Source organism: Neopelma chrysocephalum, unplaced genomic scaffold (assembly GCF_003984885.1).
Source record: "Neopelma chrysocephalum unplaced genomic scaffold, ASM398488v2 Primary Assembly neopelma1_45, whole genome shotgun sequence".
Taxonomy (NCBI): Eukaryota; Metazoa; Chordata; class Aves; order Passeriformes; family Pipridae; genus Neopelma; species Neopelma chrysocephalum.
The window spans coordinates 10,047,464-10,067,968 of NW_020897704.1; the positions used below are offsets into that span (position 1 = coordinate 10,047,464).

The 20,505-nt window shown below is 38.1% G+C and overlaps 2 protein-coding genes across 2 annotated transcripts in view; one reads left to right on the forward strand and one right to left on the reverse strand.

Annotated features, from left to right (window-relative positions):
• Positions 1–202: 202 nt before the first annotated feature.
• Positions 203–9,769, reverse strand: DUS4L (dihydrouridine synthase 4 like). Its single transcript, XM_027679329.1, has 7 exons — positions 9,653–9,769; positions 9,400–9,534; positions 9,034–9,155; positions 5,502–5,619; positions 3,913–4,035; positions 2,522–2,748; positions 203–1,045 (listed from the first exon to the last, which is right to left on the reverse strand). The coding sequence occupies exons 2-7, from the start codon at positions 9,507–9,509 to the stop codon at positions 798–800; spliced, it is 948 nt and encodes a 315-aa protein (XP_027535130.1). The 5' UTR covers positions 9,510–9,534; positions 9,653–9,769; the 3' UTR covers positions 203–797.
• COG5 (component of oligomeric golgi complex 5) overlaps positions 9,751–20,505 on the forward strand; it is a 182,208-nt gene continuing 171,453 nt past the window's right edge. The window contains exons 1-6 of the mRNA XM_027679319.1: positions 9,751–9,892; positions 10,709–10,848; positions 11,809–11,866; positions 14,788–14,842; positions 14,953–15,022; positions 20,102–20,222. Coding sequence (XP_027535120.1) covers positions 9,838–9,892; positions 10,709–10,848; positions 11,809–11,866; positions 14,788–14,842; positions 14,953–15,022; positions 20,102–20,222 — 499 coding nt within the window. The 5' untranslated portion in view covers positions 9,751–9,837. The remainder of the gene's footprint in view (positions 9,893–10,708; positions 10,849–11,808; positions 11,867–14,787; positions 14,843–14,952; positions 15,023–20,101; positions 20,223–20,505) is intronic.

The following is a 20,505-nucleotide window of genomic DNA, read 5'->3' on the forward strand; positions in this document are numbered from 1 at the left end:
GGCAGAAAGGACTGCAAGAGCCCTACTGAGAGAATCTGTCAGCTTTTCTTTGACCTAAAAAGTTCTGGTGTGGTAGATGATAGGGATCTTGTATACAATTATTATACAGTAGATTAACAAAACTGAATTTAGTTTGATTGAACTCTCAAGTCTTGTGTTTTAGTTTCAAGCTAAGTTTGTACTTAGTTTAAACTGCCTCTTCATACTTCTTCTGCTATACGAAGTACGGAATTTTTCTAAGTTGTAAATAAGTTTAGAAAGTTTCAATCTGCAAAAGGAACATCTAATTTAAAAGAGGATAGTATGCTGGGTTTCAAAGCCTCACAGTCTTAAAGTTTGAAAATCTACTCAAATTTAAATTTGGCTTATGTCAGTTAAAGCAAAAACTTCTATAATTGCTCCCTTTGTATTCTTTTGGTCTGAAATTACTGGCATTATTTAGGAGGATTTTAGGAGGTTTCATGTAAGAAAGGCCCTAGTTTTGCAATAACATTGCTGTAAGCAATTGTCTGGTGAAAATTTAAATTACTGGAGCCTTACAATAATATACCCTCTATGTAGTAGTGCATTGTAAACTGAATTCCACATTTGTGGAATCTGGAATATTTTCTAGAGAGAAAAATGTACACATAAAAATACTAAAAAAATAAATTACCATTCTAATGATGTTATGCTGTGTTGAAAATACTTATACAGTAGATAAATGTGACTAAGAAGTAGGAACCCAATTAAAATTTTAACAATGTATCGACAATTGCAAAATACAAGTTTACACAGAATTAAAATAATTCCATTTATCACACACCATAATGGTCATTCAGGTAATCTAGTACTGCTGAGGTACTGGATAAAACATTAAAAACTTTTTTTTCTTGTTTTGAAGTTATCCGTTCCATCATGTACATTAAGTGGTGGTGGAAACATGTAAAAGGAGTTCCGTGCTCAAGAGCAATGTCAACCCAGTCCTGGATGCACTTAAAAGGTGTCTCTTCGTATCCTGCAAACATAGCTGGATTTGCCAAGAGTCCTCTAGCCACCATTATACCTTCAAATTGGAAATTAAAGCAGTAAGTTACATTCTACTTGAAATTTTATGTTAAATCTTCCTGTAGATTTTGTATAGCATCCCTGAGGACAACCACCCAAAGCTTACAAACAAGGAATTGGAGAACAATGGGGATTAGTATTACAGCTGTATGAGAGAAATCCATTTAAAAAGGCAGGCCTCAGAGAGTCTGCAACACCTATCAACACATTCCACATTCCAGAAATTTTGAAACAAAACACAGGACACAGAGTCCTTTCTTCCCTACTTTTGAAACTGCACTTAAATAGTATGTTTTTACTTGCTATACAAGCCTGCCCTTATAACATAAAATTACGATAGACACGAATATGCTAAATTTAGGATTTTCTTGTGCAATTCAAGTCTATTCACTGACCTACAATCCTTCTTCCAGTAAGAGCTCAATGGCTCAATTCAGTAAATATCAGGACTCTTGATCTGCAGTAAATCTTTCTGAACAAGACAACTGTAATCCCATATTGTCAGATAATGTCTACCCTAATTTTTCTGTGATTAAGAGACAGTTTTCCTGCACTGTTGATATATAATCACTTAGTATTTTCTTTAAAAATAAAATGATAAAAAATGAAAAATTTCTGTTGCGATTGTACCTGACAGAAAAAAACTTAATGCTTTATATTTTTGCTACTGAAGAAGGTCAGATGGACTAGGAGAACATTGTTGAGCATGATGCATTTCCTTCCTGCTTTGTTTTTGGGGGAAAGCAGAACGGCAGTTTGGTTCAACCAATTTTTGTTGTAGCTAATAAACCACAACAGTGCCAGCAGAAACCTTCCACACGAACTTTTCCTTCTACCACTGTTCTCTATCCTGTTGCTCTCTAATGTGGATACAGATCACCTCTTCAAAACATATACCAAAATTCCATATTGTCTTGAAACCACAGACAGTTGCAGGAATCTATTGTGACTAAATAACTGCAGAACACAAATTTTACGACTGAAATGAGAGTGCAATGCCTCACTGTGTCCTTGAAGCTAACCATCTCAACTGTTAAGTATCTGGCTTAACAGTATTTCTTTTTCCACTGTATTATTACTGCAAGAAATCTGCTCCCATGTTCAGGAAGTAGAGATTTCCAAGTGGAAGTTTACAGTCCTTTAAAAGATGATCAGTTCCATAACGAGATGGAATAAGTGTCTGAAAGTCCCCCTGAACTCCACTACTGAGTGATGAGATAGCATAATTAAGCAAAGAGCTTTTGTAATTTGCCACAGAAATCATTATTTTGTGGCTTTGAACAGCAGTGCTCTAGTGCTCTGATGATTACAAGTGATTCTGTGTATGAGTTTATAAGGCATCTAAAACATGCTCTTTCGTTTGTCTCCTCAAAGAGTGAAAATCACTCAAATCATGTCCTACTTACAGCGAAAATAAATACTTTGAAATCTGATTAGTAAGTTTACTTTGAAAATAGAGTATGTTCAATCTTACCATCTGCTTCTGTCAACTGATGAACACTTTCAGCATCTTTTAAAGTTTTAATGTCTCCATTAGCCACAATAGGTATAGACATGCTTTGTTTAATTGTTTTAATTGCATCATAATGTACAGGCTGATGCCTTTCTTCTATACTTCTCCCATGTACTGTAATCCATGAAACTCCAGCTGCTTCAGCTTTTTGACACAGGTCAACTGTTCTTTTTAAGTCCTCATGGATCCTAAAATTCCAAGGAAAGTAGTAAGTTACCTGGACTATAGGAAAAGCCGTCCTCCATAAGAAGTTACCACGGATTTGTATAAATAAGAGTATAAAGACAATATTATGTTGAAAGACAGTGTTTGGGGGTTTTTTAAGACATATGAGTTTAATGTATGGAAACTGCTATTTAATTTAGCATTTCCCAATTACATCACATCTCTGTAATATACATGGTAAATTTTATAGACATTGAGCAAGGGTACCCAAAAATTCCAAAACAAACACCACAATTTTGCATATTCTGTGAAAAAAAAATCCAACTTATAATAGTTCCCCTTTCACAAAGAACTGGAAACTGAGTTGAAACTTAACTGACAAATATGCAAAAGCCACACAGGATATGTGGTGAAATAGTGAATCATGGAATGGTCATAGAATCATAGAATGGTTTGGGTTGGAAGTGACCTTAAAGACCATCTAGTTCCAAGCCCCTGCCATGGGCAGGGTCACCTTCCACTACACCATGTTGCTCAGAGCCCTGTCCAACTTGGCCATGAAAACTTTGAGGGATGAGGCATCCACAGCTTCTCTGGGCAGCCTGTTCCAGTACCTCACCTTCCTCACAGTAAAGAATTTCTTCCTAATATCTAATCTAGATCTGCCCTCTTTCAGTTTGATGCCATTTCCCCTTGTCCTATTGCTACGTGTTCTTGTACAAAGTTCTTCTCCCGCTCTCTTGCAGCCCCCTTTAGGTACTGGAAGGTGCTCTAAGGTCTCCGTGGAGCCTTCTCTTCTCTGGACTGCACACAAAGCAATGCAAAACAAGTCTACAGAAGTTTAGAAACTGATGAACTGTGGAGAACAGCTCAAAAAGTAAGTTCTTGTAATGATACAGACTATGCATTGCGTTTCTTTTATGGAACCCTTTATCTTTTATCTTGTACTTTTATGTAGTTTGGATTGCAAGAAAACTTTAGCCTACAGTATTTTATCTGGGTAAGGAGTCAAAGGCTGTGCTAGTTCTGCTATCTAAGTTTGGGACTACTTGCCCCAGATAGTCACATGTAAGGAAATTACTATAAAGTGTAATACTACATTAACAGAATATTATAACTATTACACTAAATTGTTTCTTTAAAAAAATAAAAAGGATTCTTCCACATACCACTGAAGTTAGACCTACCTTATTTTAATAGACACTGAAAATTTAGGGTTGTCGATCTGATTTCGTACATGTCTCACCATATCTTTAACAAGTTCTGGTTTATTTATTAAGCAAGCACCATAACCTTCTGCCATGGCCCATCTTTAAAAGAAAAAGAACATTTGTATTCTAATTTGAAAAAATGCAGATCAATTTCAGTGAAATACATCAAATTTCTTTCCTTATGACCTTCAGAAACCCATGTGGTTGAATAACAAGAGATAGTACTAGCTGTACACTGATTATTTGTTTGCAGTTTCATACCATTATTTAGAGCCTGGTTCAGTCTGCATCGTGCTGTTAGAACTTTGGACAAGTTACTGATCTCTTTCAGTTCAATTTTCTGTCTGCAAAATGGACTCACAAGGAAGATAAATTAAAATTTAATCAACTTTAGATCATACATAAAATAAATAGTTTGATGTTTCCCCTTCCATTGGGTCATGGATTTCTTCTAAACAGAAAATTACTTTGGATTGAAAAGGAAGATTTTTGTAGTGCAAGCGAGGATATTATTTCTGTTCTCTCTCAACTACAAAACACTATTTTGATTGGCAGGAAATAACCTTTGTTTCCAGTTAAGAGCAGCACTTTTTTTCTTAAATAATTTTTTTTATAAAGGCACATGAAGTACACAAACTTTTGTTATTTTCAAACCAATATGCAGAAGAAACAAAGAACTCAAATGTAAGCATATATTTTTGGCCTAAAAGGTAGTTATAGTTTGGCATACTTAATGGTAGTAAGCTTAGGAAAAAAAATACACTTCCATTCCGAAGTCTCAGATCTCTCCAGAAAAGATTTTTCTCAAATACTGTAATTTTATGTCAAGACAACCTAATTAGAATAGAGAAATTAAGTATTTGTACCATATTATTATCTTTTAATTTCCTATCTTATTTTTCAGGTCTTCATTTAGAAAAACACTGCCTGACAAACATGTAATAGATGATTCTTTATTGAACCAGTTAGCAAGGATCTTCATTTGTTCATTACTACTCTGTTTCACTGTTAAGACAAGATCTTTATCAATTCAAGTGAGAAGCAGATCACTAATTCGCTATACTTATAAATCTCATACAAGATAGAAGAAATTGTTTTCTGCACTTCTTGAATAACATAACCTGTATAATTTTATATTACAGACTATCGTTCACTTGCAGAAGTTTGAGACATCGGGGACCTGCCTCACTGTTTTGGGAATTGCCACATCATTTCTCAAAACACTCTCCAAATTATTTGCAGCAAGCTCTTTTTGGTAATGCATATTTAACAGCTGTTGAGAAGGGATGGACACTTCACTTCTGAGCCAACACTGAGTATCTCAGAAATGAAAAAAAGGCAAGTTGGTAAATTGACATGCTTTTCCCAGTCTCACCATGGTGACAGGTATTTCAGAACACTCAGAACAGTGTCTTGCCACATAGACATCTCTGACAGGTTAAAAAGCTGTTTCTCTCTTGAAGTCTATTTTTAGGTTAAGACAGAAATTACAACGAAAATGAGGACCAGCATTCTTTAGTCTCAAATTATTTCATCATATTTACCCATGTTTTTCAAAACTTTACCTCTGAGGACAACCACAGTTTAGGTCTATTCCATCTGCAAAAGGACAGACGATACGTGCAGCATCACACAAAACCTGTGCTTCTTTAGCAGCAAACTGAACAATCAATGGATGATCACCTACTCCAATGAAAAGATATTTAGATTTAAAAATTTTCAGAAAATAAAAAGAACAAATTCTAAATTTTGAATGTTTGTTTGTGTATTGAACAGCTGTCTGACCATGGTCCTGGGCAACCAGCTCTAGGTGACCCTGTGTGACCTGGGGGGCTGGATAACATGACCCACAGAGGTCCTTCCAAACTTGACTGTTTTGTGGTTCTGCAAGCCCCAGATCACAAATAAATAAAGGCAGCTTACTAGGGGATACTAAATGAGTATGTCTATTAAGAGAGGTAGAAATTCAGACAAATATATGTGCCCTACAAAGCTGCTGGCTCTACATACACTTTTTCTGACTGAAACCAGTCAGTTGATTATATTCCACAAAGACCACCTATGAAACTAAGTATTCTCTACATTTCAGCAGCCTTCATGCTTCCCCTCCTAGCCTGCCCCTTCTTGTCTGCATGCTGCTCGTTTGCTGTGCTGACATGGCTGTCTGTCTTGCCAGGTGGGAAACTTGCTTACAGAACTAAAACCCTTCAGAAAGGAGCTAAACCACCCACAAGCTTTGCCCTTCCTCATCTCATCCCATCTTTTTCCTCTTCTGTGCCAGCATGGCTGGTTTTTATCCACAGTGTGATAAGCAGAGTTGGAATGAGCGCACATGCACAGAGGCAGCTTCAGCAGCTTTATCTCAAGTGAGAAACCAAAGTGTCAGTGCTCCTTAGCTTGGGTCTGCTGAACTACTTGTGATTTACTAAGCCCCTGCAGAGAGCCAGATGGTCATTTGGAACATGCTTTCCTCTTTTACAGCTACTGCATTACATTAAAGGCATCTAAAAATATCTCAAGCAGTCTTAGCACTCGCTTTCCATATAAACAATTGCTGCAGTTAAGAAGGGGGATATCTGAGCACTGATGGAAAGAGATGATCCAACAAATACACAAAGCAAGTGCACTTCCAGCACTGAAGAGACCACAAGTGCTTCTGAAGATTTTTTTTGTTTTAGAGGAAAGTAAATAGTTCTTCAAGTAGTGGAGCTTAAGTCAGAGAGGCCAGCAGTACTCTCTCAATCAAGCTGAGACACTTCTAGGAATAACCTAAAAATCCAGCAAGCAAAAAAACCCCCATATGTATTTTCAAAACAGCTACAGTGATGTAGCTGAAGATGTACATTGTTATAGCTAATATTTTAGAATAATCCTACACTCCTAGATTTTTTTTGTTGAGCATTAAGTGATAAAAATATTGAGTCTAGCCATACAAAATTTTTTAGCAGCAGCCACAAAGACCATGTATCTCTATCTGAGAAATACATAACAGAGAAACATTAACACAGAAGAAAATGGAAAACAGAAATTTCAAACATACTCCGCTAATTAGAAGACAAAATCCCCAAACAGCCAGCAAGTTAAACACAGAACCACAGAAAATGTATAAATGCTAATAATGTAAATACTATAATCTGGGCAAAGTATGAGGCAGAGTGTTTCAGAGGCTTATAAAATTAAGGCCAGCATGAAAGAAGGGAGAAGGGAAAAAATGTTGTTTATAATCCTTAAACATTTAATTCTGTATCCCTTGTTATCAGGTAGCAAAGCTAGAGCACGTAGCTGTAAAGGAGAACTTCCTTTCCCTGTCCCTGCACCCCTCATAATATACATTTCGGACCTGTGGAACTTCAGTGCCACCAGACTTCAAGTAGATCAGAAGTGTAACTAAATTTGAAGGGGACCAATTAGTAACTGTGGACCTTTGAGCCATATATACTGTCAGTTATGTTCTTACTCATTTATTTTTACACACAATGAATTATTCACACTTTTTTGAAGTTGATTTCTACTAATAAGAGTGTGTCTACCTCTGTTTCCCCATGTGACTTTTCTCTGTAACTGCTCTGTTCTATTTGAATAATGCACCATAGTAGTCAGTGCATTTCAAATAGTGAAATGTACTTCCCCTATCGCATATACTTATGAAACCACAAATTCTGTGGTCTGAATAGATTAAATCATCACGCTTCATAGATCCTACATGCTGATCTTACTAGCCCATTAGCACATTAGCAGCACTCTTCATTCTTCGTTGCAGCTTATACTTGTTCATTCCTTGTTATACTGTTCTACTGCAGTCACTTCACATCAGCAGATCTGTATCGTTCTTGCCACCTCTTCCCATGTATTTCATACCACTTATGCTTTACAGCCACAACACTCTACAACTCCTTATACTGCTTGGTTTTGTATGTGTTCTGTTTATGTTTCATTACCATGCCTGAAGCTTTGCTTCTCCCCATTGACCCCAGCCATGCTTCAACTTCCCAGTCTTTGTGCCTTCTTGCTCTCAACATCTCAAGTTGTCCATCAACAACCCCTTCCACTTTCCACTCCAGCTAATATGAAATCCTGCTTCTTTTATAAATCCTTGATTCCACCGTATCAATGCCTGGTCTATTAATTTTTTCACCTTTAGCATCACTCTTGATTTTGCTATAGACCAGAAAATTTTTCACAAACAACAAGTTAAATGTTTGTAACTGAAACACACCTGAAACAATTGCTGGGAAAAGAACCTTGCTGCCATCTTGTACTTGGTCTGGCTGGGATGGAGTTAATCTTCGAATTTATTTAAAGTTTGTTTATAGCAGCCTGTGTGGTGCTGCAGTTTGGATTTAGTGACAAAACCGGTGTTGATAATTCACAAACTGTTTTGGCGATTGCTGCAAAGTACTTGCACAGTGCCAAAGCTTTCTCTTTTTCTCACTCTGCTTTCCCCTGCCCCCAGCAAATAGACTGGTATGGGCAAGAAGTTTGTAGTGGACACAGCTATGACAGCTGACCTAAACTGGCACAAGGAATATTCCATGCTGTATAACATCAAGCTCAGCAACAAAACTGGAGTGGTACGGAAAGAAGAAAGTGGGTTGGGATGTGGAATTTGTGTTCCAAGGTGGCTGTTGCTTCAAAACTGACTGGGCATTGGTCTGCCAGTAGGAAGTGATTGCCTTTGCATCACTTGTTTTTTTTCCCTTTCCTTCACATATGAAGCTGCCTTTATCTTGACTCATGATTTTTTCCTGTGTTTGCTCTTCCTAATCTCCCTCTGTGCTGCTGGGAGGATGGAGGAGGAATGAGTGAGCAGCTGTGTGGGTGCATGGCTGCTGGCCAGCTATGTGTGGTCAACCCATCATGGATCTATGTCAGTTTGGAGGCCTTGATTTCAGGTGGAGCCAAGGTTTTCCACTATTTCATTTGACCCACTATCACTGGATTGTGCTTACTCTCACCTAGAATTTTTACAATCAATAAGACACAGTATACCAAAACTGTTTAACGATGTCAAGTTGTGACGGACTTCATACACTTGGCCGATTTGGCTTTTCACCACTTAAAACAGTCTGACAAGGCAATGGTTTATTAAAGACATACCTTTGTTTGTAGTGAATTCGCTGTCTCTTGCTTTTGCAGATCTCACAAAATCTGCTGCCACTATCATTGGTGTGTAACACAAATCGCAGCTGTATTTCCTTACCAAGGTTCTGAAAGCCAACCTGCAGACATAAGAAAATTATGAGGTAAATTGTAAAGGCATTTTTCTGATGAGCTATTCTAAAATGTTGTTGACATGCAGTACCGTGGGGGTGTTCAATCGTAATCGTAAGATAAAACATGTCCCATGTCTACCTCTGTCTTAAATAATTAAAGAAAAAAAAGATAATCACACTTGTTTTTACAGTCAAGATAAACTTCCTCAGAGAAAATACACTGCAAACAGCTGACATGACAGCTACTCACTTTGAATAGCGGACCATGGGGGCACATATCTTCACAACTTGCCCAGAACGAAACAAATCCATGGGATCTTTTCGTTGGCATTCTTTAGCTTCTGTGATGTCACCAATCATGTATAATTAACAGTCCTTTCGGCATCTGGAAAAACAAACAGCGTTTGAAACGTAAGTAATTCAGTTGCTTCTCACAGGCCGTGCTGCAAACATCAAAAAAAAAAAAAGCGTTCCGCTGAAGCGTCCCGCAGGACGTCGCTCACTTGCACAGCGTCAGGAAAAGGAACTCCCTCCGCAGCCGAGGCCCCGCCGCGTCCCGGCTCCCGCGCCGCTCCCGCCGGGATCACCACGTGCCGCCGCCACCGCCCGCCCGCTCCGTCGCGCGCCTTCGCCATCATCGCCGCGCGCCGCGTTCCGGGAGTGACGCGCGGGCTCCGGCACCGCCAGCATGGAGGAGGCGGGGGCGGCCCCGGCCCCGGCCCTCGCCGAGCTGCGGGCGGACGGTGAGGCGCGGGCTGGGAAGGGGCAGTGCCGGGCACAGCCCCCGACGGCCGCACCGCCCGGGGGGGCCCCCCCCCCGCGGCGGCCCGGGGAAGACGGAGGGTCCTCGGCGAGGGCGGTGTCGGGCCGGGCGGGCGGAGCCCGGGGAGGGGCGGGCAGGGAACCCCCGCGCTCTGGAGGCACGGAAAGTTTCGGTGGCGGGGGAGTAGCGGTGGCCGAGGGTCCGGGTGAACTTCCTCTGCCTCCCAAAGGGAAGGAGTGCACTGGAAGGAGAGGCGAGGGTGCTCGGTGGAATTAATAGTCGGTGTCTGGGAATCCGAGTCTTGCTTGATCCACAGTCATCATTGCAGTATCATTTCTTAATGGTTTTATAAACTCACACTGCTGTGAGAGTCCGGTATGATTTCATGAAGTTGTGCCTTGTGCCACGTGTCAGTTGCTTGGAGGTGACTGGCGTGTGTTTGGTTATGGGTACAAGCTCAACAGCCTCACCCTGATTAATGCTGTAAAGTTTCAAAAAGAAGATATTGACACTTTTTAGTGTTTTCCACTCAAGGTTGTCGGCAATAAAGGAACAGGAGTCTTTACCACCATTTACAAAAAAATCCCAAAACAGCAAACCCAACCCCCAACCTCATTTATTGGCTCCAAACCTGTTTCTCTTGGTTGTGGTGCCTTCTCACGTTTATATTATGTGATGAAGATAACATACACTGTGAAGTTGGAGGAATTGAAGGTCAGATAGCTGTACGTTCTAGGTCCATAAATATTATTTAACTGTTCTGATGCATGAATATAAAGTCTAAATCTTCTTTCAGAATGTTATGCTGACTTCTTCAGAGAAGACTTTGATGTGAAAGCTTACACTTCCCAGTCTATCCATCAGGCTGTGATAGCTGAGCAACTGGCAAAACTTGCCCAAGGTATCAGTCAGTTGGATAAAGAGCTGCATTTACAAGTAAGTTTAAAGCATACCTGTTATTCTGGGGTGATGGATGTAAAATATTCAAAGACTCAGTAATCTTATGATCTTGTAATTTCTGAAATTGCCCAGTGTGCTCTGCAAGTAGTAACTAAAAGTACAATTTGCTCCCAAACTATTAGTGATTCTGAAAACTCAGTTAAGCCCACACTTCCTGTCAAGAAGCTGCATACAGTTTCAGTTGCTGTAGTCTGTATACTGAGATACATATCTCTGCAGTCTCTCTGTGTGCTACTCTTCCTTGCAAGAATGTTCCTTGAGTCTTTCTAAATGATCATGTCAACTAACAGGTGTTTTGGAATGACGTTGTGAGCAGATAGGGAGAACTTACACCCTTTCATCCTCTGCTGGAAAGTAGCTAGACTTACCTGTAGCTAGGCGAATATAAAACCTATGTTAACACACCTCTACACCTTTAGAAAGGCTTTTGAGTTTCAATAGTAGAAGACATTTTCTATGTGGAAACTATGAATCCACAGTGGACCTTGCAATGGGTTTGTGTGCAGTTTCATAACCTGCTTCCTGTCTACCCCTGCCCCTCTTGGCCAGTTCTTTGGGAACTAGTTTTTAAATGTCATAAATAGAAAAAAAAGTGAATATACATTATTGTTGTGAGATTAGTAAGTTCACGTTTACAATTATGTATGAAGGTGTGTTGAAATGTGATTGCTCTGTTGACTTTAATTAAGTTGTCAGGTACGCTGCAGTTACTTATCCTCTTCTTGTTCTGAGCTTGCTGCTTTTGTGAATTAAAACTCTTGTGTTCTGAAAACCCCTTCATCTTTAAGATGTACCTGCTTTTTTCTGTGTCTGCCTAATGTAGGGATGGTGATACTTAAATACCTAAGGTAGGAACGATGACAATATATTTAATCCTCATTTTAGGTGCATGGCCCCATTTTTCTATGTTGATTTCTATATTCCGTTTTTTTCAAGGTTGTTGCAAGACATGAAGATCTGTTGGCCCAAGCAACTGGAATTGAATCCCTGGAAGGTAGGTACTGTTATATTATTCTTGCTATTCCTACAGTGCAGGAAGCATTTTTAGAATCTATGCAGGGAATATCATTCACTGCCAACTTTGGCCCCTCACGTTGAGGCTAGAGATCTGACTTCTGAGTAACATGTGGCAGCTTTTTTTTCGATGTCAGTAGATGGAGCTCCAGGGAGAAGATTTGGCTGATACTTATCTGTAGTAACTGCTTCGCAGGAAAATGTGTTTCAATAATCAGTTCTGAGGAACTTTAGTAATCAAGCCTTTTTTGGCCTTTTAAAATATTTTCCTAAATAAGCCTAATTTTGTTGCAACATTGGCAGATATCTGTTGTCGTAAGCACCACTTTATGTTACATATGCATGTGATGCATAGTTTGCATATCTTAACCAAAGAGGCTTTAACACATAATCTAAACTGTGTTGAGATGTTTTTTCCTAGTAAGGGGCTACTAAGTTAGATACATACCTTTGTTTTATTCCACTGTTTTGAGATCTGGTTTTGAACATAAACTGCTGACTTTCAAAGACCTTACTTAGGAGCCACTGAATCTGTATAGAAAATGGTTGCAATATATTGGTCTCATGCCAGGAGCTCATTAAACCTGCCATTCTACTCTTTATCTCTTGCTGGGAACTTCATATGGTTTTGTTCTGGTTTGGGGTTTTTTTTGTGCAGACCTCTATAAAATGCTAAATTGCGTATCCTGTCAGCTCCAAGCATATCCCCTTTTCCCCTTCCATTTTGTAACTTGCTAAGTAATTTATCTTTGCTCCTTTTTTTGCTTTCAGGTTTTGGCATAACCAGTGTTTCTGGTTACTGACAGTTATAGTATATCCTTACCCTTTGGAACTTCTTGGATACAGTATTTGATTGTCAGCATTTGCCTATAGCTGTAAAATTAAACAGGTGGCTATTTAATCTAGCAATGGTAGCTCCTGAATAACTTTTCAAACAGTTGGAGAATCAAGCGTAGAACACTGAAATATGTGTTCATTCTCCAAATAAAAAGTAGATAGGAATGTGTAGTAAATCTTGTGATTGATAGATACCGTTCAGTCATGATCTTCAACAATTTGTGCTCAGTGAAATTGTGTTTTCTGAAATTATGGTTGTTTCTGAAGGCATTCCTTCCTAAAATTGCTCTGAGGAAAGAATGATGTACTTCAAAACAACTATTCAGTTAGAAAAGTTTTCTGTAAGACAGGTGTGGTAAATAATGCATGTTTTACAATAATAAACCCAAGTACAAATAAAATCCAATTCACCTAAAATTTGTTGAAATTAATCCATTTACTTAGGGCTATGTTCTTAAAGGAAACACTGAGTCAATCTTAATGAGAAAAGAAAATGTGGATATCAACAGATTTTTTAATTACGAAGTTAGAAATGCATAGCTTTTGGTATGTTTGTCAAGAAAGTTAGCAATTGAAGATCATGGAGCTAATTTGCAGCATACATAGTCAGTTGGTTGTATGAATCTCATTAAATATCACCCAGCTTGTAGAATCCTTTCTTTTTTGGGCCTGCCCACTTTTTTAATGATACACTGATCTGGAATACATATTCTTCTCTGTCTAGTGGTGGTTCTGTAGGTATCTTGAGCTGCTTGTTATCTTAAGATAGGCTAAATGATATCATCCTGTATCTTCCACAGCCTATGGAGAAGGTAGATTGCCTTTTCACCCATCCTTATTCTGCCCTCTGGGAAGAGGCCTGCTGTATGCTTGACAGCAATATCACAGCCATAGGTGCAGCAATGTTGTGCCACTGGCCCCTCCCCCATTATTGCAAAGTAGAGTAGAAAATGCAGCCTATTTTGCCAACTTTTCACTGTATCTCATATCTTCATCCTCTGATGTGGGAGAATTGCATGCTGACCATTCCATGTATAAATGCCAGAGAACCCATCAGTCTGTCACTAAGCCAAGTTAATAATTCTGAAATAGGGAGAAGATGGAAAATTACATATTTATACAAAGTAAGTGAGATATAGTCACAGTACAAGACAACCTGAATGTAACTATTAGCAGTAGTTTTGTTTGTCTTCCATCTTACTGTATCATGCTGCAGTTTTATGTAATTTACTGATGACATACTTGCAAACAGGGCTCTACAAAAATGTAGTAGGTTTGAGTATGCTAACAGTAACTGGAACAAAAATAATTTCATAGGCCTGGGTTTGTGTAACTTAATTAAATTTTCAGCAGGCTGATTCTGTATTGCAAAAATGACTGCTATCCTTGACTACTTTGTTTGCAATTTAACAAGAAAAAACAAGCATGCTTGTTGGCTTTCCTTGTGCTGCTCTGCCAAACTAATCTGGAATAAACATGATTAGGGTAGTTTGCTCTGTTTGTAATCTAAATTAGATGACCTTACAATGACATTGATACCTTACTTTTTGCTAAAGATGCTTATGCAGAGGAAGAAAACCTTAAAGGAGAATTTTTTATTTTCTCAGTCCTCTTTGTCCATTGGTTTCTCTGAACCATCTAGTCACTATGTCAAATAAATAGTGTTAAATAGATTGGGCCATTTTTGTGTATCATTTTCAGGTGTTTGTGCCAGGTTATATGCCTTTGAACCACAGCCCTAATCGTCATTCTTTCAGAAAGTAACATCCCCTAAATATTATTTGAAACTTCACAAGTGATGGATTTTGGAATAATATTTCTTCTGTATATTTATGTTCTCTATCAATAAATTTTCCATAACATTCAATAAGTGACCTATTACCTGCTCAGTTTATTCCCTAATATGCTGCATTAGTCTGTATGAATGCTTTGTTGCCAAGGGGGAAACTGTTTTGATTTTTTTTTTTTTATGCTATGGTAGTCTGCAGTAGTTACTATGATCTGAAGAAAAACTCCTTGTAATTGATGAGTGTTCCGTGTAAAAAAATCTGCTTTATTTTGCAGGTGTCCTCCAGATGATGCAAACTAGAATTGGTGCTCTACAAAGTACTGTTGATAGGTATGATGTTGATGATGCCGTTCCTTCTGTGATTAGAAAGTATAAATTCTTATGTTCTATAATGCTATTTATTAATCCTGTTACAAATAAATTTCTCTTCTTATTTTTAGAATTAGAGTCAAAATTGTTGACCCCTACAACAAAATAGTGTCTCGCACAGCTCAACTAGCAAAACTTCAAGTAAGTTGCATTAAAAACATATTTAAAAAAAAACCTTTTTGAACCTGTGTTATTTCACAATTGTCACAAATGAGTGGTCTTTTTCAACTCCAGTAGCCATTAGTTTGTTGTCAGTATTTCTCAGTGAAAATCAGTATTTGTGTGTCTCTTCATGAGCTACTGAGAAGTGCTTTATATTGCAAAGTAGGAAAATGACCTTTGCACTTGCTAAGTGAGAGATGGAGGGAAGGGTTATCTGAGTACAGATTAATTAAATTCTCATTACTGCTTGTGTAATTTCGGTATTTAATGGTATGGTACTGTTGTGTAGAAGATGCTTTTTGCCCCTAAGTTAATGCAAGTTTGGCTGCAGTTTAGTAAAGAGTTTGGGAATTAATTCTTGCGAAATAGCAGGGATGCAACTTAAGGAGTCATTTGTGGTTGTGGAGTTTTGTAAGCCCACATTCATAGTTGTCCCTGTCATTTAAATATAAGTGGATTCTACAGGGGAATGTAGATCGCTGTTAGAGGATAGCAGTGAAACAGAGCTTATCACAATCATGGTGAGATAAGTGTCAAACACTTCCATGGATAATTTTATAACAGTTGAAAACTATTCCGTAGATCTTCAGGAGTCATGTGTCTGCATTCTGTTAAGTTTATGGTTTGAAAAGCAACACAACTCCCACCCCACAAGTGTTTAGTGAGTTATTGTTTGAACTATTTGTCTTTGCAAGTTTACCTTAGCTTTGCAGAACTAGGAACTTATCTTTTAGTAGCTGAATTTTGAGCTGTGGATGTACACTCAAGTAGATTGCCATCTGCAAGTGACTGCTGTTGTAGAGTAGATTAAGCTGCAGACTCATGCAGTTTCTAGTCTGGGGGCTGATGGAGCAGCTGCACTGCTCTCTTGGCTGAACTGCTCTTTTCTACATCAATTTCAGTACCAGTGAGGTTCAACAGGAAGCTCTTAAAACTCTGTTCAGCCAGTTTGGCTGGCCACTTATCCTGCTGTTTTCAGTTCCAGCTGTTACAGTTTTTGTCACTGGGTAAAATTCCGTGACTTCCATGTGGTGGGTTAGGTGCAGATTTTTTGTTGTTCTCTGAGGTATGTTGAATGTGTGGAAAAGATTGTGGGAATTCGAGGCTAAAGATGAAGGTAATTTCTGCCCTGCCCTTACACAAAGTCAAACTGCAGAAGGACGTCTGAGAAGAATGAGTCCCTCAGCTTAGGAAATGTTTCTTGGGTGCTCTTTGCTTTCTCTTGGCAGTAGCAGGGTTACATGGGTTTTCCTGTGGTGTGAAAGCAGCATCCATCCAGGGTCAGCATTATTCAGGCTGTGCCAGGGGATTTGTAATATCTGGCTTTTCTTGCTGTAAGTCAGAAGCCTACTAGTCTATCCTTCCTAGCATTCAAATCCACTTGGATGGGTACCTCAGTGTGTACAGAGGAATGATGATTCCAGCTTTTCTGCCAGTGAGAGTCCATCCTCAGTATGAGGGCAGCTCTCCCTTCCTTATGTTGGCCGGTACTGAGCGAGTACTTTATGTTGCGCTACACTGCAGGTCAAGACACCTGAATTATGACATGAAGCTGGACTTATGGAGAACTGAGTCAATAGGAAATCTCAGCTCTTCTGCTTCCCCAAGATGCAGTCCTGTGGAGTCCTTTACCTGTCTGACTCATTTGTTGAGGATGGGAGGGGAACAGCCCAGGACACAGTTTGCTTCCTGGCGGTGGCAGGGCTTAGGACATGAAATTGCTTCTAAATGCAAGACTTGTGGCTTGGGACATTTTCAAACACAGTAATTATATCAGCTGATGTACAATTAGTAGAATAAGTAGAAAAAGGTAGATAGCTAGTAAAAGAGGTTGCTTCTATCAAAATCTGTAGGGTTGGCAGGTATGTTTTGCTGAAATGTGTGGTGTTGCAGGGCCTCTTGTACTCGTGATGGTGTTATTTTAGTGCCTCTCCATTGATTGCTGGGGGACTACTCACAAACTGAAGGAATATTTGACTTGCATAAAGCTAGATTTTGCCATCCTTAATTGTTTTTAATATAGTACAACATTCTCACTTCAAGTAAAACTTCAAGTCTAGTCCTGAATTCTAAATCTCTGCTGTGTGATTTTGTATATTATGTCTTGCTCTTCTTTTAGAACTTCATGGCATCCCAAGGGAGCAGCAGACTCAGCAGGCTTACTTCCTGCTTTAAATCATACTGTCCTCTTCTGACTCTTTCCATAGTCGATCACAAGCTAAATGGGAGTAGTTAGCAGCTGAAATGTGTAGACAGAGAGTTTGTCCTTCAGAGGGTTATTTTCTATGCAACTCTGTTTAACCGAGTGTTTCTACATGGTCTCTTGGTTTCAGATATCTTGGTGTTTAAAAATACTTACAATACCCAAATGTTTAAAACATTTTAAAAAGAATAATCATTCTTTATTTTAAAGTTACTCTCTCTTTAAAATATTTACCAGTAGTAGCTTGCATCCTGATGCTACTGTAAATAAATAGTAAATGTAGTCTGAAGATAGTGGGCAGTCTCCTCTTTCTTCAGGCTTCATAAACAACAAAATATACACATTGAAGTACCTTGCACATATGACTTACACACTGGCACATTTTCAAGTGTCCCTCTCTTTATAATTAAGTCTTCTTTCAATAATTTCTTTAAATTAACTTGAGATTAAAAGTAAGAGGCTTTTCAATGTCTTGAATTGTAAGCAATAATGTCTGTTATTGGTAATATGTTGTTTTAAACTTCAGGAGATAGCTAACATGTAACCTCAAAAAGAATGGGTTTTTATTTTTGATTTTACTTAAACCAATGTAACCAGGGCCACTAGCCTTTTCCAAATTAATTCTTGTTTCAACAGTGGAATTCATTTCTTCTTGGTTGAAAGCATCTCCTTTAGAAAACCATACTGTATCAGCTCAGGAATGGAATGTTTCCTGAATTAATTCAGACTTCTGTTATGGAGGTGGTCAGGTTAGAGGATCTGGCATCCGTGAACAACTCCACTATTAGATATAATTTTTTATTTCTGTTACATGGTCCTTATATATTGCATTCTTTTACAGTGACTGGGAGTTTTATTAAGTTGAACAGCTCACATAAATGAAAATACTTGGGTGAAACAGGTTCTTTGTCAAGGGCACATTGCAGTAGCAATCACTGTGAAGTTGAGCGCATCTTCAGTGTCTTTGGATTTTTCTCCTCCTCCTAATTCACAGGGCCAGAATTTTTTTTTCTCCTGTATCTAAATGTAACTTTTCCCATCTCATACTCAGTTTGATAGTTGTTTTAAAAGATTATTTCTTGGGACAGGAGATAATGAGCAGCAATTCAATGAAAAAGACATAATCTTTTGGCATGTAAAGTAAAAGATGGTCAGAAAATAACTGAACTTAAATTCTTAGGGAAAAACGTTAGCGAGAGGTACACAATTGGATTAGAAAGTAATTAAATTTGAAAGCAAAGTAGTAATACTATGGCCTCTTTTTTGGCAAAGCATAGTGCTCTATATAAAAAGCTATTTTTGATTCATCTTGCAGAAATTTAGTTCACAGATAGGAAAGTGATATGTGGATTAAGATTTTTCTAATTAAAGAAATGAATTAATAAAAATTAATATATTAATCTCTCAAAGCAGTATAAGCCCACTTAGTTCTCACTAATGGTAATAGAAATCATGTGGTTAAGTTGTCTTACAGTGCTTAGGAAGCTTGCACTTCAGACTGTGGTAGAGAGCCCAAAGCAGAGAGAATAATTGGGCTTTTCACTGATTTGCCTCAGGGGGGCTTTTTCTAATTTTTCCTTTTTGTTCTGTCTAGATGTTTAATAAAATTAAACTATAAATATTTGTGTTTTCATTGTTTTGTGCTGGCATAGGGAAGAGACTATTAAGTTGTGAATATTGGTTGAAATGATTCACTTGTGTATGTTTTCCTGTTACACTTTAACATTAGTTTTCAAGAAATTAATTGAGTATGAAAAAGAGGTTAAAAGTCTTTTGGATACTAAATATTTTTTAAAGTAGTTTTAAATTAATTTTTGATATCCATAATTTTAAAACTTCAGGAGACTTTGCCTTCACTACCAAAGAAAGTACTTCTAGAACAACTATGTCTTAACTTGTTCCAAATTTCTTACCATTCTTGTTAATCTGATTGCAGATGTTGGACTGAACCTATGACTGTAATGAAATCTGAGTGACATTTCTGAATTCTAGTTTAGATATTACCCACTCCAGAATGTTGCCGTTCCCATAGCATGTACCTCCTAACCCCACTGACCCAGTCCAGTCCTAGAGGAACTCTACGCTTGATGTAACTCTTACAGTTTCTCTATTATTATCTGTTTCAAGATCTTAGTTGAGTGAACAATTATGAAACTATTATGTTTGATTCAGATGTGCCTTTTTTTCTGATTTGGTGCTAATGAAAACATATACAAATGTGTTTCCTAAAAATTTGTGTCTTACATCCATCCTCCATTTTTAGTCAAGAATGTCATGTATTTAATAAGAATATGAAAGAATGTGAACTAACAGTTGGCTGAGTGAAGGTCACTGGCTTTATGAAAGTTTTGCTGAGAATTAATTTTTATGTATATTCCTACCATAAGAGCCAATATTGTAATAACAATTTAGCCATTAAGTTTTATTGTCCTCTGAAGTACATGCTACCATTTTGCTTATTTTGGATCAATATTTGATTGGCAAGGCCAATTTCCTAATTTTACTAGAGCTTAAAGAGGGGAGGAATATTGAGGACAGATGTACAATATAAAATAAAGCTCGCTTCTAGTTAGAAATAGAACATGCCTCTGTTGTTGGGTTCTGAGTTGCCTTTGTTTTTTGCACAGCTGATGACAGTGTAATCTCAGTAGCCCCATAAATGTAATTACCAGCTTTAGAAAGTATTGGTCTTTATAACATATAATGGTGTTCAAAATTCTGAAAAAAGGGATTTCAGTGTTCTAAAGTTCCTTGGTTTTGTTCACATACATATTTCCTATTTCCACATTTGTGGCCTAGCATTATGTGATCCTGATATACTGATAATAGCCCCTAATGCTACAATTTCCCTGCAGGCTGCCTGCGACTTGCTGCGCAGGATAATACGCATCTTGTATCTCAGTAAGAGACTTCAAGGACAACTGCAAGGAGGAAGCAGAGAGATAACAAAAGCTGCCCAGAGTCTCAATGAACTTGGTGAGTCCTTCTCAGTTACTTTTAGAGGCATTTTTAGCTTGCAGTCACATGACTCACACTAGCATTTGACTTAAAGAAATACTCAAAACTTTTTGCTGTGGTTTTTACTGTCTACTTCCTGATTTAAACTGAGAAATGGCATGGACAGAACTTATTAATACTTTCCATTTTTCCATGTGACTTTTCTAGATACAGGTATTTAATAACATGAAAATTCTGTGATAATAACTTGTGTTCTTTTGGGCAACAATTTCTTTGTGAAGCAATTTCTTTTTGTTTTATG

What these genes read in the sequence shown, in the direction of transcription:
- DUS4L (XM_027679329.1), bottom strand. Translation starts at nt 9,509, where the DNA reads ATGATTGGTGACATCACAGAAGCTAAAGAATGCCAACGAAAAGATCCC. An exon ending in AACTGTGGTTGTCCTCAGAG is followed by an intron (nt 4,036 to 5,501) that starts GTAAAGTTTTGA and finishes TTTCTTTTAAAG; the next exon opens with ATGGGCCATGGCAGAAGGTT. An exon ending in TCAGTTGACAGAAGCAGATG is followed by an intron (nt 1,046 to 2,521) that starts GTAAGATTGAAC and finishes TCCAATTTGAAG; the next exon opens with GTATAATGGTGGCTAGAGGA.